Genomic DNA, 17,455 nt, shown 5'->3' on the forward strand with positions numbered 1-17,455 from the left:
ATTTACGCACCAGTTGCATGGAGTGGTTGATGCTCCTGATGATTGAATCTGAATGGAGGTACTCAAACAGTAAGGGTTCTGGGATTTACAGAGAGGTTTTGAGGTCACTTCTTCTCTCCTTTAGGTATAAATAGATAAGGAGCTGTTCACAGGTGAGTGGATGTTGAGGCAGATGTCACATAACAGTCCTCTTGTCTGCTGTGGAAACATCAATCAGTCAGTCAAGCAAAAACTGAGGCTTTACTGAACCACACCACATGTCTTCTAAACGGCTTATGTCAGTGCACTCTGTTTGACAGATTTTTCAAAAGCACTGACATGATTTCCATGAAATATCAGCAACTTTTGGAGAGACTTTTGAATGTAGGGTGTGTCTTGAGGTGGCATCTATTCATTTTGAAGTCAATAGCTGTATTACAGCCTGTCTCGAAGGTAATGTGGCTTGTTACCAGTGTTGTCACTCTGACAGGCTCAGAAATTAGATTGCAGAAAATGCATTGGAACACAATTGCCTGGATATAATTCAGTCTGTCAACGTCAAGTGAAGCACCAACATAGAAATAAATACCAAATAGCAGGGAAATGTAAAATTGAAAAGAAGAAAAGGACATTTTTAAACTTCATACAAATGTATATAAATGTTGTGGGTATATGTATGTGTGTGTGTGTGTGTATGTATATATGTTTTGTTATATAATAGAATTTAAAGGGTTAGTTCACCCAAAAATGAAAATTCTGTCATTAATTACTCACCTGCATGTGCACGCTTTCCCCTGATCATAATCAATGTAATCAGCTTTGTTTACGTTTAGGAGAAAGCGCTCGTATGCGTCGTGGTACTCTCCAAAATGGCGGAAGACGGTAACTCGGGGAGAAGAATTGTTGAATACATTTTTATTTTTGTTTTCTTTGCGCGCAAAACGTATTCTTGTAGCTTCACAAAATTGAAAGGGTTAGTTCACCCAAAAATGAAAGTTCTGTCATTAATTACTCACCCTCGTGTTGTTCCAAACCCGTAAGACCTTCGTTAATCTTCGGAATAGAGACCTGTACTCCCGCGGGAGTACCGCGGGACCCGCGGGACCCAACACAACAGAGTGCGGCGCGGGACAACTTTTGATGGGCGAGTGCGGGTGCGGGCGGGAAGAGACTCGTGTGTGTGCGGGATGCGGGAGAATAAAATGATTCGCGGGACTCCCGCAAAATAGAAATTATCTAAACATAAAGTGTCTAAAACATAAACATTTTCGCAGTAGAGACGAAAATGTTGAATAAAGTCGTTATTTCTGTTTTCAGGTGCAAAAAGCGGATCGAACAGACAAAATGGTTCAGTTGAGTGAGTCATTTACACTGGAACCACTCCGAATGATCCGAATGAACTCCATTCACTAGCAAAAACCAGATCAAAAGAGCCATCAATTTTTTAAAATTTCGACATCGCTTTTAATGATTTAAAAAATCACGTAGTGATGGGTGAAATGGAGTTTCAAAACTCCTAATCCCATTCCGTAGCAAAATGATTCGTTGTTTCGAAGTGCTCCAATTGGATTGCATATCGCAAATCTTTTTATTCAGATCGGGACTTCAGAGCCTCTATCGCGGGACTTTGGAGCACGCATTGCCAGGGATTTTGGAGCGCGGAGAACGAATCATTTGACGATCGGTCAGAACTTGAGCACATTCTGGAGACTTTGGAGCGCGGAGCACGAATCATTTAAATTTAGTTCGGAACTTCGGAGCGGGTTCGTGTATCGCAAATCTTTTTGTCTGATTTCTTTCTTTCTTTTTTATTAAACAGTACAAAACATCAAACCATTAAGGCAGTAGTTATAAAATCAAAACAAAGAAAAAATAAAGAAAGTATCAGATACAAATCCCTTAAGAAAATTAACCATACAGTAGTAGTGTAGATTACCACTATAATTTTATACATTGTATTGTATTGTATTGCATTGTATAATACATTGTATTCAAAATTCAAGTTATATTTTGCTATATTCTGTTTTGAGTAGTCAAACAATCCAAAGAAAACTGTAATGTTGTTGGTTTCACGTAATCAAAATTGTGTAATTATTGTCTGATGAATATGCCATAACAAGAGCTCTCTTTATGAATTATGAGTATGCTAGCTATCATAGCTATAAACAGACTTTAGATGACATGAAACTGTGGTCAAATGTCTATCATAAATGTGAAAATGTTGTAGTAGTTGGATGGGGAGGGGGATGTTGTCTGCTGTTATGTCCCCACGAATGTCAAAATCAAACCTACGCTCTAGGTACACAGATGTGCATAATGCTCTGATCATCACACATTGTTCGGCATGTCAGCCAGCACCGCAGCTGCAGGGATAGTAACATTGATTATTTTTAATTGATTGTGCTGTCTGTGTAGTCTAAAGGTTTTTAAGTCAGAGATCTCAGATATTGACATGCTGTTTTCAGAACGCATCCCTCTTTAATGCTTTTACTGATTGATAAATACAGTTCCACTAGAGGGCAGTGTTTTAACATGCACCTTCATGCAACAATCATCATGCCAAAATCATCATGCCAACACTTTTGTGTTAAAATTGAAACACAAGATTTTAATTTTTCACATGCATGCCTATATTTCCAATCCTGAGGCCTAAAGTGTGATGTCTCTAATCGAGTGTTTCTTCACATCAGGTAATGGTTTGCAAGTGGCTCTTTTTCCAAGGAATTATGCATAATTTAGATGTCCCACATATGCCGCACAGCTGGATATTTTAGTGGCCGTTGCGCAAGTGATTTTCCTTTAGGGTGAACCACCGCACAGTTATCACTAAAGACTTCAGAAGCCACTCTAACGCTTCCTTCTGAACCTCAGGTGGACAAAAAGTCTGTAAATGAATAAATGAGCACATTAATGAAGTGATGAATGAGTTAGCTACACTTGCTATGGACCGCACGTCCATCTTATAAGAGCTTAATATCGCACTGCACTCAAAAAGTGAGTAAATAATTAAAAGGAAGTGTGGTTTAAAGGCTAAGACTTCTATTTTGCACCCCCCCCAGTTTATTACTTTATATCATCAGCATAACAATTTGAGTTAAAAGTTGAATTGAGCTTTTTCCTATATTGCTTTAATGACAACAGCTCTTGAGTTAACCTACCTGAAATATTTCTAATTCATTTTATGCCATGATGTTTCTTTGTTTTACATTTTTTGATTCCTTAATCTTTATTTACAGGTTTAAATTGGATTTCAAATCCAAGATGTTCAGTGTGGTAAACTCGCAGTTTTCCAGCATTTCTATATGATCTTCAAGATGGTCCTCTCAGGCTGTGGTTATCAGCGAATGTCACAGTCTCGCTGAAGTTGCCCAGAAGATGCAATGAACATAATTTCAAACAGATACTCAGCCATATTGGCTTCACAACAGATGTTTGAAGCTCCCCACATTCATTCTGACACTAGAAGCTCAGGGTTTTGTTCTTGAGGGCCCTCAGCGATTTTATCTCTTGTGTGCATGGGTTTGTTTTAGGAGAGTAGTGAAATATGCATGAGCGGACCAGCCTGTCAATTATCTTGTCATTCACTTCACTTATTTTCAGGAGAAAAAATGTTGTTGTACATGGTCATGCACCAAGATCTGCAAATCTGAGATGGTTTATTTCAGCTCCAAGCATCTCTAGCATCGCACTTCATTATTTAGGCTCTTCTGCTGATGCCCTCACATTGTCTCTCTGTCTCACAATAGGCTCCGAGGTCATCGTGGGGGTCAACAAGTACCGCCTGGAGAAAGAAGAAACTGTGGACGTGCTCTCCATCGACAACACTGCTGTGCGTAACAAGCAGATTGAAAAGCTGTGCAAGGTTAGTTCCCTCCGGCAATGATTCACTGCACGGATTTTGATGTCAAGTGCCTTCATCCGTGTTGATGCGATCTGAAATAGTCACATATAATCTCTTCCCAGCAGAGCTCTCTGTGAAGTTACCTAATCACAATCAAGGGCTATAATTCAATCAAGTACTTGAAGTGCTTCATAGAACTGACCAGAATTGATCATTTTGTTCAGAGAAACTGTCATCATTGTATTAATCATTGCAATACAGATCTGTGAACATTAAAGAAAATACATGACATTGACTCTGAACTTTATAGAATTATATTCAGTGATGTAGGAGCATGGAGAGAACATTAAAGGGGTCATATGATGCCTTTTTAAAGATCATTATTTTGTGTATTTGGTGTAACAGAATATGTTGACATGCTTTAATGTTAAAAAAACACATTATTTTTCAAATACTGTACATTATTGTAGGTCCTCTATGCCCCGCCTCTCTCAAACGCTTCGTTTTCTACAAAGTCCCTCGTTCCGACAAGCGCAGTCTGCTCTGATTGGCCAGCTGACCCAGTGCATTGTGATTGGCCGAACACCGCAAGCACTCGTCGGAAATGTAACGCCCCTTACCATAATCGCGAGCTTCATCTTTCAAAATAAAGGCAAAGACAGAGCCCGAAAGGGGAACAGTCGCGTGACAGACACAGTGATGAAGCTGGTATGTGTGCAGTACACAAGCCACGGTTAAGACAGCTGACTCCACTGTGATCTCTCTCTCTCTCTTCAGGGATCTTATCTATGCACAATCAGCTTGTAACACTCCAAAGAGAAAGGAAAACTTGAAATCGCATCATATGAACCCTTTAAGGTATGAATCTTTAAATAGCAATTACCATTTCTCTAAAAGCTAAGCGCAGTGGCGTAGCAAGTCAGTCCCGGGCCCATATGCAAAAAAATTTGTACGGGCCCCCCCTAACCCCGCCCTCTAAGTACATTGAAGAGACATTTATAGACATTCACTGTAGTGTTCATTTCAAAAGAAAACAAAGCCATAAAAAAACACTCTACCCAACAACTTTTTCACAACCAGAACGGAACTAAAAAAAAAAAAAAGTCTAAAATAAGGAAGGCTCAGCCAATGTCAATAAGAAACTACTGCATGCAAACACAAACAATCTTGGCACGGTGGCCCAAAATGTAAAAAAACAAAACTACTCACTCATTTTAGTTGCATTCTTCGGGCCTTTCTTTCAGCAAATTCATTCACGATGTCCTTGGAGTTTAATTCACAGCTTCGTGCATTCTCGATGGAAAAAATAGCCAGTCTTGATAGTCTGTTCTGCAACATGGTGCTCCGCAAATAATCTTTGATGAGCTTCAGTTTTGAAAAAGAGCGCTCCGCTGAAGCAGCAGTAACAGGGATAGTAAGAAAGAGAACTAAAACGGTGCACATGTCGCTGAAGCTAGATATAATAGAGTTGTTCTCAACAATAAAAAAAACTGGCCAGATCTTGAACTGTTGTCAACTGTTGTCTTTTAAAGGCTGCACGGAATGCTATCAATTGTTGTGGAAGGGCTGGAGACAAGTCTTCGTTGTATCTCTCCACTAACCTCTGTGCCCCCTCGTATATAGTGTTCTTCTCCTCAGTTGCAAGTATGTGTGGCTGGACCACTCTGAACAAATCGGCAACTGATCGCAAAGCTGAAAATCGCCGACTCAGCTGGGAAATGATGGATGTCTAGGCAAGCGTAAAATACATTTACCTTGAAGTAACTTTCAGCATCAGCCAAACGTTCATCCTGACAGAATTCATTGAAATGGCGCTTTGCCCTTCTAATTCTTTCATTTTCAAAGGTTTGTTTCACTCCCCACTTCTCAGCCATGAATTTTGTGGTTGCTATTGCCTCCTCAAAATTTTCTCTGAACCTTGTCAACTCCACGATGGCAGTGTCAAGTAACTCTGTAGCTTTATGAAGGTCAGCATCCTTTGCCTGTAGCATTTTTGAAATTACATTGATCTGTTCCAGGACTTCACTTTGAAGGACTATAATAAAAACTAAGTCAAATCTTTCCATCAGCCTTATCAAAGCCATGGCCTCGTTGCGCTCATCTGCCTTTTTACTGGTAAGTGAAATTTTGGTAAGGGCCTTCAACACGTCAACATATCTGTATCTAATTGCAGACACTGCATCATTGCGCGATGCCCACCTAGTAGCGCACAGTTTTTTAAGCGTGACAGCCGGAGTGAGTTTTTCAGTCATCTCAACCAATACATTCCACCTCTTTATACTGTGCGCAGAAAACACGTACAATTTTTCCATGGTGTTGTAAAACTTTGTCAGCTCTGTTATTGACTTGACTGAATCATTGAGGACCATCATTGAAGTTATGGGCAGCGCAGTGTACATATGCGGCATTTGGCTGTCTCTTCTGTATCCTTGCCTGAACTCCCGTGTATATGCCACTCATGTTCACGGCCCCATCAAATCCTTGGCCACGGCACTTTGAAATATCGAGACTTTTTTCCTCAACCGAACATATCATTTCATTGGCTATTGTGCCAGCGGACGAGTCGGGTATTTGCAAGAATCCCAGAAAAGACTTTTCTTTTCACAAATCACAAATCACAAGACTGTGATTTTCACAGCCATTGCAGCACCCTGGCTATCTCTCTCTATTGATACATACCGAAAGATTTGAGTCATCTGATCCACTTTAGATACATCTTGAGTCGTATCCATGATCACTGAGAAAAACGGCGTGGCCTTAATTTCACTGATAATTTCTTTCTGAAGTATACCTATAAGTTCATTTTGGATTTCTGGGCTGAGATACTTAACGGAACCAGCAGGGCGACTGAGCAGCTCCTTCAAATATGGATCATACTTGGCCAGTAGGTCGATGATGGAGAGAAAATTACCTTTGTTGACACTGTCATTGTTTTCGAAGTGTCCCCGAAATGCAAGGTTGTTTGATGCTAGAGTAGGGGTGGGCAAACTTGGCCCTTCCAGGCCACTTTCCTTCAGAGGTTAGCTCCAACCCTAATCAAACACACCTGAACCAGCTAATCATTGTCTTCAAGACTACTAGAAGGCTACAGGCAGGTGAGTCATATCAGGGTTGGTTCAAATCTCTGCAGGAAAGACGTTTTATAATTGATAAAACCTGATGACTGTAAATGCGTGTAAATATATGATTGAAATATTCACATTTCAGCACTGAAGGGCCATTTTAAAACCATACACTCACTAGCTCGACAGCTTGCTGAGCACCGATTTGATAGCATTACTTCTGGTAATACTACCTGAATAAAATACTGGTGAGGAATATAAGAAAATGTTTTTACCATGTAGGTGCAGATGCAGGTCAATGCAGTTGAAGGACTTCGGATGGCAAATGGCGATGTATAGCAGATGTCCTTCGAACTTGTGTCCTCTTCGGGAAAAAAGTGCTTTTCAAATTATGTTTGTAAAAAATTGTCATCCCAAGTACCTGACTGAAAATGATTTTGGATGCTTGAAAATTGCAAATTAACCAAACTGACAAAACAGTAACACACTTTGACCAAACTTGTACTCGCACTTGTACACCCAATTAAAAAAATATATATATAAAAATACTGCATTGTACTGTATTTAACACAGCCCACAATGCATTGCAAACAGTAAAAAAACGTATTACTTAAATACAGTAGAGTACTGTTAAAAATTGGCTGTAAATTAACAGCAATTTCTTAAACGGCAAAATATTGCCCAGAATGCATTGTTTTCTACAGTACATTACTGTTTTAATGGAAAACAGTATGTTACTGTCAGATTTTGGCCGTTTTTTTACAGCAATTTTTTACAGTGTACATATACTTCGTAGACATCCTTAATCTCTAATAACTCCATTCTGCTGTCTGTTGTCGGTGTTTCATTGTCTGAATATGGCACTTATCACATGCTGTGTGGTATCGGCGTTTGGTATCGGGGCATTTTAATGAGTACGGGTGCAGGAGCTCAGTATTGGGCTATCGGTATCGGTGCATCCCTTCCCTACCCTCAAAGTATTTTTCAGTATACCTCATGAGCTTTCAGTAATGAACACATATAGTATAGCATAGAGTCGACTGGCCATTGCAAAATCAATTCTGACAGGATGATGCAGGCTACAGTGTTGTCACCTGACCTCATCGCACTGTACATAGTGTACACACTATACTGCAGCAATAGCAAGGGTATTGTAGTAGTATGCTATTCCGAACATTGACCAAATCATTTTAGTGAATCAGTTTGTTCAGCTTTTCACATTCACAGAAACAAATGTTACAAATGATTCATTCAATGTCATGAGTTTCTAATAATGCATGGCTCTTAGTGAAGATGTAATTTACCACTTATTTATGCTGCATGTATAAAGTGGTTTGACATGATAAGAGAGTGTGCACACATTCAGATCATGATTTTATCCACTTCATAGCTTTTTAGCTATTTCCCCGAAGTGAAAGTTATTTGCGAGTCGTTTTAGGGTTAGGGTTAGGGTGTTGTCACATTAAGAAATAAACTTTAGTTTGATGTTTGATGTTAAACGCAACTTGACAGCACGTCGCCTGGGAGTTCTCATGCGAGGACAGTCTGTATATTAATGTTGAATATGTAAGCGCATCAACAGCCGTGATGTAATATTTAAAGTGCCAGCCACCCAGTTTCTTTCAGATCAAAGATTTGAAGGTGGTTTGTTTGATCTGGAAGCATTTGGCATGTGTTCACTCTTCATCTCTTCACGGTTACCCAAAACATCTTCGGTTCACAGAGTGTATGTACTGTATCTGCGGAGTGATGTTGGGTACCTTGAAACATAATTTAGACTCTCTCATGTTGTAAAAAAGAATGGAAAATATGTTTAAAGTAAGTAATGCACTGGAAGTGCATATAATAAAAAAAACAAAAACAAAAGCTGCACATTTGTGCTTTTAATTATTTAAAATCAGTAAACTTGTTTCAGTAAGCTTTTTTATATTTTATGTTATTTTATTATTTATTTTGAAAACCTTTTTTTTTTTACATGTAACATTATTTCCCTCCCCCATTGCACTGCCAACACAGATTGTAATATAATCATTAGTGCTGTGAATTTTTGGGTAAACAGCGAATCGATTCGATTCATGTTTCACGGTTCATAAGGTTTAGCTCTTTCTGAAGTATACCTATAAGTTCATTTTGGATTTCTGGGCTGAGATACTTAACGGAACCAGCAGGGCGACTGAGCAGCTCCTTCAAATATGGATCATACTTGGCCAGTAGGTCGATGATGGAGAGAAAATGACCTTTGTTGACACTTTCATTGTTTTCGAAGTGTCCCCGAAATGCAAGGTTGTTTGATGCTAGAGTTAAAGTGACATTAATGATCCGGTCAAGAACCTGCCTCCAAAAATGAACTTGTTCACGGATTTGCTGTTCTGACACCTCATCAATAGTGCCATGCAGACGCCACTGATCATAAACACTGCAAGCTGCTACATAGACGAGTAACCCAGCCAAGATCGCGGTAGCTGAATACCAGCTTTTGTTGTGGTGGAGTAAAAACTCGTCGAAAAGCACCGGTCTCCTTGCAATGGATCTCGAGGAAAGGGACCGGGGGGTTTGCATGAACCTTGTGACACAATAAAATGCTTTACTTGCCCATCTGTTAGTGTGTCTGGATAGTGTCCTTTATCTGTTGTGTAGCCCGCCGACATATTTCCCACCGAATATCCAGCTTTTGGCTCGTCTGTGGCTGCTTCTTCACTTCCCGACTCTTGGAACCTCGTCAAGCTGTCAGCTGCATTGTTGTTCTCATCCAAAGACGTGCAACTGCTAATTTTAGCTGACAAAACTTCCCTCTCACCTTCAACATCAGTGTCATTCGCAGTAGGTCGGCACAAAAAACTGTCTATTTTAGGTAGTTTTTGTGTCACGACTAACTTTTCCACCCTCTCTTTCCTCTTTAAGGCCCCACTTTTATTTTTGTATTTGTCCATCCTTTAATGTTCTTAGCTAGCCACTAATCTCTCATCACATGCAGTGTTTTCTCTTTTTTTTTAATTTGGCGTGGCGTAGCGTTTGCATGTAATGCAGCATCATTTAAAATTGACGGCGTGTAGTTCTACGGCAGCCGCACTGCCACAGGGTGCAAAAAATAACAAACGCACACAAGAAATGATGGAGAAATTAGAAATGACGGAGAAACAACAAATTACTGCTCATGACATGCATACAAAAAAATATATTTATTGTGGCCACGAATTAAAAATTAATTCTCTCGTTCCCGTGGGCGGGCCCCCAATCAGCCCGGGCCCATTTGCACGTGCATACCCTGCATGCCCAGACGTTACGCCACTGGCTAAGGGGCAGACGGGTATTTTAATGTTTGTGTCACCTAACTAAATTGATTCCTGATGAAAAAGACCATTGTTATTTAATGCATAAAGCAACAATCAATCAACAATCAAATATAAATTGTAATATTTTTTCACAATATTTTGTTTTATTTGTATTACTTTTACTAATATTTTATTATTTTTTCATCTTGTTGGTGATCATAACAGACAACAGTATGTATATGCAGTACATTTCTAGTTGTCCTTTTTGTGTGAGCTATTTGAAAATCCTGTCTTCTTTTGCACACAACAAGCACAGCAACTCAGCTGAGAAATATTAACAGCCAGTTTTGATAATATAGTAGATGCACTGAAATGCATTTCATTTGGTCATCAGTTGACGTCCTGCATCAAATCAGATGGAATGCTTTGATGTTGGAGTGCATTTATTTTGACCCTCAAAGTATTTTTCAGTATACCTCATGAGCTTTCAGTAATGAACACATATAGTATAGCATAGAGTCGACTGGCCATTGCAAAATCAATTCTGACAGGATGATGCAGGATACAGTGTTGTCACCTGACCTCATCGCACTGTACATAGTGTACACACTCTATACTGCAGCAATAGCAAGGGTATTGTAGTAGTATGCTATTCCGAACATTGACCAAATCATTTTAGTGAATCAGTTTGTTCAGCTTTTCACATTCACAGAAACAAATGTTACAAATGATTCATTCAATGTCATGAGTTTCTAATAATGCATGGCTCTTAGTGAAGATGCAATTTACCATTTATTTATGCTGCATGTATAAAGCAGTTTGACATGATAAGAGAGTGTGCACACATTCAAATCATGATTTTATCCACTTCATGGCTTTTTAGCTATTTCCCCGAAGTGAAAGTTATTTGCGAGTCTTTTTAGGGTTAGGGTTAGGGTGTTGTCACATTAAGAAATAAACTTTAGTTTGATGTTTGATGTTAAACGCAACTTGACAGCACGTCGCCTGGGAGTTCTCATGCGAGGACAGTCTGTATATTAATGTTGAATATGTAAGCGCATCAACAGCCGTGATGTAATATTTAAAGTGCCAGCCACCCAGTTTCTTTCAGATCAAAGATTTGAAGGTGGTTTGTTTGATCTGGAAGCATTTGGCATGTGTTCACTCTTCATCTCTTCACGGTTACCCAAAACATCTTCAGTTCACAGAGTGTATGTACTGCATCTGCGGAGTGATGTTGGGTACCTTGGAACATAATTTAGATTCTCTCATGTTGTAAAAAAGAATGGAAAATATGTTTAAAGTAAGTAATGTACTGGAAGTGCATATAATAAAAAAAACAAAAACAAAAGCTACACATTTGTTCTTTTAAATCTTTAAAATCAGTAAACTTGTTTACTTCTTTTTTTATATTTTATGTTATTTTATTATTTTATTTTATTTTGAAAAACATTTTTTGAAACTTTTTTTTTTTTTTTTACATGTAACATTATTTCCCTCCCCCATTGCACTGCAAACACAGATTGTAATATAATCATTAGTGCTGTGAATTTTTGGGTAAACAGCGAATCGATTCGATTCATGATTCACGATTCATAGGGTTTCATTTTGATTCAAGAACGATTTTTGCCAATTCAGAACGATATGATACGAGACAATTTACAATTAAATTCAATGCGATTTGATTAACGATTCGATTCTGTATTTTTTAAGTGCATTCACAGGATTATTTAAATGCTTTGCAGACTTTATGGAGTCAGAGAGTGAGGGCAAAAAAACAAAAACACCCTTATGTGATATGTTAGTTTAATGATGCTATGGCATGACATATGGCATATGCAGAAATTTACTGTAAAAGTAGCCTATTATTTCGTGTTAACTGCTATGTAGCATAGTGTGAATGTATAGGGTAACACTTTGTCACACCTCTGTATGATGAGCGTCTTTATCTTATTTTCATAAAATAAAATCCTACAGTATATAACTTTTCCTTTCTTGAATGATGATTATGAAAGTAAATGCGAAAGAAGCCTATTATTTCGTGTTAACTACTATGTAGCATAGTGTGAATGTATAGGGTAACACTTTATGTCACACCTCTGTATGATGAGCGTCTTTATCTTATTTTCATAAAATAAAATCCTACAGTATATAACTTTTCCTTTCTTGAATGATGATTATGAAAGTAAATGCGCCTGATGTCTACTGTTTGCTATAATAACAAACTCAATTTTCACGCATCTGATTGACAGATAAACCTCACGCTCTTATTTCAATATTGTTGTTAATGCTGTGGTTATTTTAACAATTTCCTTCTTACTTTAAGTTAAAAGTCATTTATCATACAATGGTACTGTGCGTATGCTTTCAGACACATTGTTTTTGCTCCTTCCATGCAATAAATGCATAGCCTTCAACTGCTCAGGTAATGTCAATGGTATGACCGAGAGCCACTGAAAAACTACAGAAAAGTAAAACTACTTTACTCTAGCAGTACTGGCCACGAGTACTGAGGAGAGATCACACATTGGCTGGTCAGAAAATGTGTCAGTGAGAGCTATGAACGGAGCGCGAGCACAATCCTGTGACAGGCAGTGAATATTGTAGAGCATGTGAAGGAGAGATGTGAGGACGCAAATTACGCTGTTTAAGGCCTCCATTAATTCGTGCTTGTAGTAATTTAATGTGTATATATTTTAAAGCATTGAATCACTGTAGAAATCGCGATTAATTTGATTCTTAGCGTTTTAAATCGATTATTGGCCGAAATCAACGATTCACGATTCAAAAATCCATGTTTCAAGATCGATGCATATCTTCAGGGTTTGCAATCGATGCATCGAGAACTTAGCAATTTTGTAGCTAAATTTTGCAACTTTTCAGACTACCCTAGCAACTTTTTCTTGCAAAAGCACCTAGCAACAAATTTAGCAATTTTTTAAAATTTATTTGGCAACTTTTAGCAACTTTTGATTAGTGACTCGGACAATAAAAAGGCACTCATTTTCCATCCAAATGACACAAAAAGAGGAAACCAAAGATGCCTAGCAGTGCATACATCACGTGAACCGAGTTAGCTGCTATTTGCAATTGTTTAATTTAATAATTTAATAATTGTTCATTTATGATACACTTTGTTAGTGGCTTGTACCTGTGATTGTTGATCAGTTAGTGCACTGTAAGAAAAATGGAAAAAATACTAGTAATTTTCCAGGACATTATCCATTGTAATCCTGTAACCCGAAAACACAATGCGTAATTTAAAATGCAGGTAAAAAACCAATACGGAAAATTCTTTCATATTAACATAGTAGATTGTGCCCTATTTTTACAGACTTTTCTTAGAGTATAGCATACTAAATACTAATACACTGCTTAAAGCATAATTGTTGAGAATGTGTAGTATTAGTAGTTTACTAGCTATAAAAAAACTTAAATTGTAATCATTCAAAACTGTGTAAGTGTTCAATAATTCAATGTATTTAAAAATACAGTTATTTATATTTTAATATTATATTATGCATATTATTTTACAAACAAATCTAAATCTAAATGAACATATATAGAATATATTTTTTGCTGAGATTTGATTTGACTATTTTGCGTCGTGATTACGCAATGACGTCATCACGCAATGACATCACAACGTCATTTAGAAACTTTTAGCAACAAATCGACCTTCTTTTAGCAACTTTCTCTGAAAATTAATTGGCAACACTGGAGCGAATCGTTACAGCCCTAATAATCATCATCTATGGGTCTGGCAGCAGATTTTCTATTGCAAATGATTAGCCATAACAATGTACATGTATCCATCATGACCTGAGTCACGGCGCACTGATGTCCTCCTGTGCCTCGATTCTAATGTCACTTAACAATTTCTCTGCATTGTCCGGCTGATCAGACAGAGAGGGCAGACAGGTCAGCTAAATGTTACTGCCTGAAAATACATTTTCTTATGAATTATTTTTCTTCTGAGAATATAAAATATATGCTATTATGACCCCTTTTATATTCTGCAAAGTCATCAGTATTATTAGTATGGGTTTTAGTATCACACACACACACACACACACACACACATATATATATATATATATATATATATATATGTGTGTGTGTCTAGATATCTAGATACAGATATATATTTGTATATATGTGTGTGTGTGTGTGTGTGTGTGTAATATATGTGTGTTTATTAATATTTTGGATTTTAATTTTTGTTTATAGTTTTAGTAATTTTGTTATGTGCTTGTTATGTGCATTTTATGTTTTTTTTTTTGTTCTATATAGTTTTATTAGTTTTTACTTATATATTCTATATAGCTCCATTTATATTTCAGTTTTATTTCAAGTCTTTTAATTTGATGTTTTTTTGTGTAATAAAGATGATGTAGCTGGCCAGATGATCCTGTGGGACTTTTTTTTATTTTAGTTAATTACATTTTTGGCATTTTATTAGCACAAGCTAGAAGATAAGAATGATCACAGTTTCTCTGTGTTTGGCCTTCACAGTTCAGTCACCCCTTTTACAGCATTTAAAGCAGTTCAGTTGATAGTAAATAGTATTGTATATAGTGTTTTCTGAGATGGTTTTTCCCCACAATGTATTTATATTCTCTTACATCTCTATCTACATGATTTCAGATGGACGTCGCCTGTTTTTTTTATACACTCTGAGCTGATTCCTGGTTTGGCTCATCCAGGGTCATTGTAATGAAGCTGTGATTGCACTGCAGGTCAGAGAAAGCAGGGATGCAGAGGCGGCGAAGAGGTGCTTGGCTGCGATTGAACAGTGTGCACGTACCAGAGATGGAAATCTACTGGAGCTCGCCGTGGAGGCCGCGAGAGCCCGGTGGGTCCGGCTTCATGAAGTCCAGATACAGAGAACTTTTGAAAATGATTGTATCTCAACCAAAAAGCAAACACATTTACAAAAGGTTTATTCAAATCCTGAACCTGAAATAATATTAGGGTGTCACTTATTTGTGTGAAGAATTAGTGTGTCAGTTGCTTTTTCATTTATTGCTCATTAGATTATTTATTATTTATCAGTGTATTTATTAGCTTTAGATCTAATCATTTGCATAATTATTAATCTGTAACAAGAAACTCAGATGAGATTACACCTCCATATTTGCAAAGAAAAAAAAAGAGTAATTGCAGGTTTATCTCACAATTCAGACTTTTTTTCTAGCAGTTCTGAGATATGAGAGATTTAAACTTGCAGTTCTGGGGGGAAAAAAGTCAAAATTGTTGTTATGTTTTTACCTTGGCGGAAAAAAAACAGCATAGCGAGAGGTAAACGATTGTGAGTTGTAAACTAGAAAAAATTAGAACACAGTTTATATCTTGCAAGTCTGCCTTTTTTTCTTAGAATTGTTAGAATCAAAGTCAGACTTGTAAGATGAAAAGTTGCAATTATTTATATATTATGTTATATTATTATATTATGTTATATTATATTATATTACATTGTATTATATAATATTTTTTATTTTTCCTCACTGAAATGAGTTCTATACTTTTTTCTCATGCAAATCTGTGGGTTTCCAGTCCAGAATATCCGGTCAACTTTTTTTTTTTTCTTTGATTTTTCACATATAATAAACACTCCTGCTTTTGGAAGTCCAGCTGGAAGAGCTCGAGTTAGTGGAAGTGTCTGTGTTTTGCCCAGCTTAATGCGAAGCTGGTGTTTCTCAGCAGCAGATTGGGCTTTGAACATATGGAATGTTATTTCTAATTTTTTACTGCACTGCAAACACAAATTCCATCATATAACAATCCAAACAACAATACAGGAATTGTGTTGCATGATATAATGTGATTATGTGTGGATTAAAGGATTCTGTTGGATTCTGTAGGTGTTCGGTGGGGGAGATCACAGATGCCATGAAATCTGTTTTTGGGGAGCACAAGGCCAGCACGCGCATGGTGAGCGGAGCGTACCGCAGTGAATTCGGCGAGCATGAGGAGATAGCGCTGGCGCACAACAGGTAGGAGCTTGCAGATTCCTGAAACGGAGTACCACTTTCGGGAACTCTACTCATTCTCCACATCCAGATATGCCTGCTTTCCTACTATATAGTATGCTAAAATCAGTATGTCAAATGAGTAGTATGTCCAAATAAGTGGACAAAAACTGGTCCTTCTCAGGTCTTGACTGTTGGAAATGTATATTATTAAAGTCAAAAGTGTGTGTGTGTGTGAATATATATATATTTATGTATGCATGTATGTATGTATATACAGCGGGTAAGATAAGTATTGAACACATCACCATTTTGCTCAGTAAATATATTTCTAAAGGTGCTGTTGACATGAAATTTTCACCAGATGTCGGTAACAACCCAAGTAATATTTATGTATGCATGTATGTATGTATATACAGCGGGTAAGATAAGTATTGAACACATCACCATTTTGCTCAGTAAATATATTTCTAAAGGTGCTGTTGACATGAAATTTTCACCAGATGTTGGTAACAACCCAAGTAATCCATACATACAAAGAAAACAATACAAATAAGTTCAGAAATTAAGTTCTGTGTAATAAAATGGAATGACCCAGGGAAAAAGTATTGAACACGCTTACTGAAATGTATTTAATACTTCGTACAAAAGCCTTTGTTGACAATGACAGCTTCAAGACGCCTCCTGTATGGAGAAACTGGTTGTATGCATTGCTCAGGTGTGATTTTGGCCCATTCTTCCACACAGTCAATCTTCAAATCTTGAAGGTTCCATGGGCCTCTTCTATGAACTCTAATCTTTAGTTCTTTCCATAGATTTTCTATTGCATTCAAGTCAGGTGATTGGCTGGGCCATTCTAGCAGCTTAACTTTCTTTCTCTGAAACCAAATGAGAGCCACAGCCATATCACCCTGCAGCCCAAGACTGGTTGCCCACTGAAGCTAAGCAGGGTTGAGCCTGGTCAGTACCTGGATGGGAGACTTCCTGGGACCTCCTGGGAAAACTAGGTTGCTGTTGGAAGAGGTGTTAGTGAGGCCAGCAGGGGGTGCTCACCCTGTGGTCTGCGTGGGTCCTAATGCCCCAGTATAGTGACGGGGACACTATACTGTCAAAAAGCACCGTCTTTCGGATGAGACGTTAAACCAAGGGTCCTGACTCTCTGTGGTCATTAAAAATCCCATGGCACTTCTCGTAAAGAGTAGGGGTCTAACCCCGGTGTCCTGGCCAAAACTGCCTCCTTGGCCTTTGTCAGTCATGGCCTCCTAATAATCCCCAACCACTTGATTGGCTCTATGACTCTCTCTCCTCTCCACCTGTAGCTGGTGTGTG

The 17,455-nt window shown here is 37.9% G+C and overlaps 1 protein-coding gene across 1 annotated transcript in view; it reads left to right on the forward strand.

Annotated features, from left to right (window-relative positions):
* LOC107667609 (methylmalonyl-CoA mutase, mitochondrial-like) overlaps positions 1–17,455 on the forward strand; it is a 37,851-nt gene that overhangs the window by 11,179 nt on the left and 9,217 nt on the right. Inside the window, exons 8-10 of the mRNA XM_016459318.1 lie at positions 3,726–3,841; positions 14,894–15,009; positions 16,019–16,150. Coding sequence (XP_016314804.1) covers positions 3,726–3,841; positions 14,894–15,009; positions 16,019–16,150 — 364 coding nt within the window. The remainder of the gene's footprint in view (positions 1–3,725; positions 3,842–14,893; positions 15,010–16,018; positions 16,151–17,455) is intronic.

Source organism: Sinocyclocheilus anshuiensis, unplaced genomic scaffold, assembly GCF_001515605.1.
Source record: "Sinocyclocheilus anshuiensis isolate Anshui unplaced genomic scaffold, SAMN03320099.WGS_v1.1 scaffold1189, whole genome shotgun sequence".
In the NCBI taxonomy this organism is placed as follows: domain Eukaryota; kingdom Metazoa; phylum Chordata; class Actinopteri; order Cypriniformes; family Cyprinidae; genus Sinocyclocheilus; species Sinocyclocheilus anshuiensis.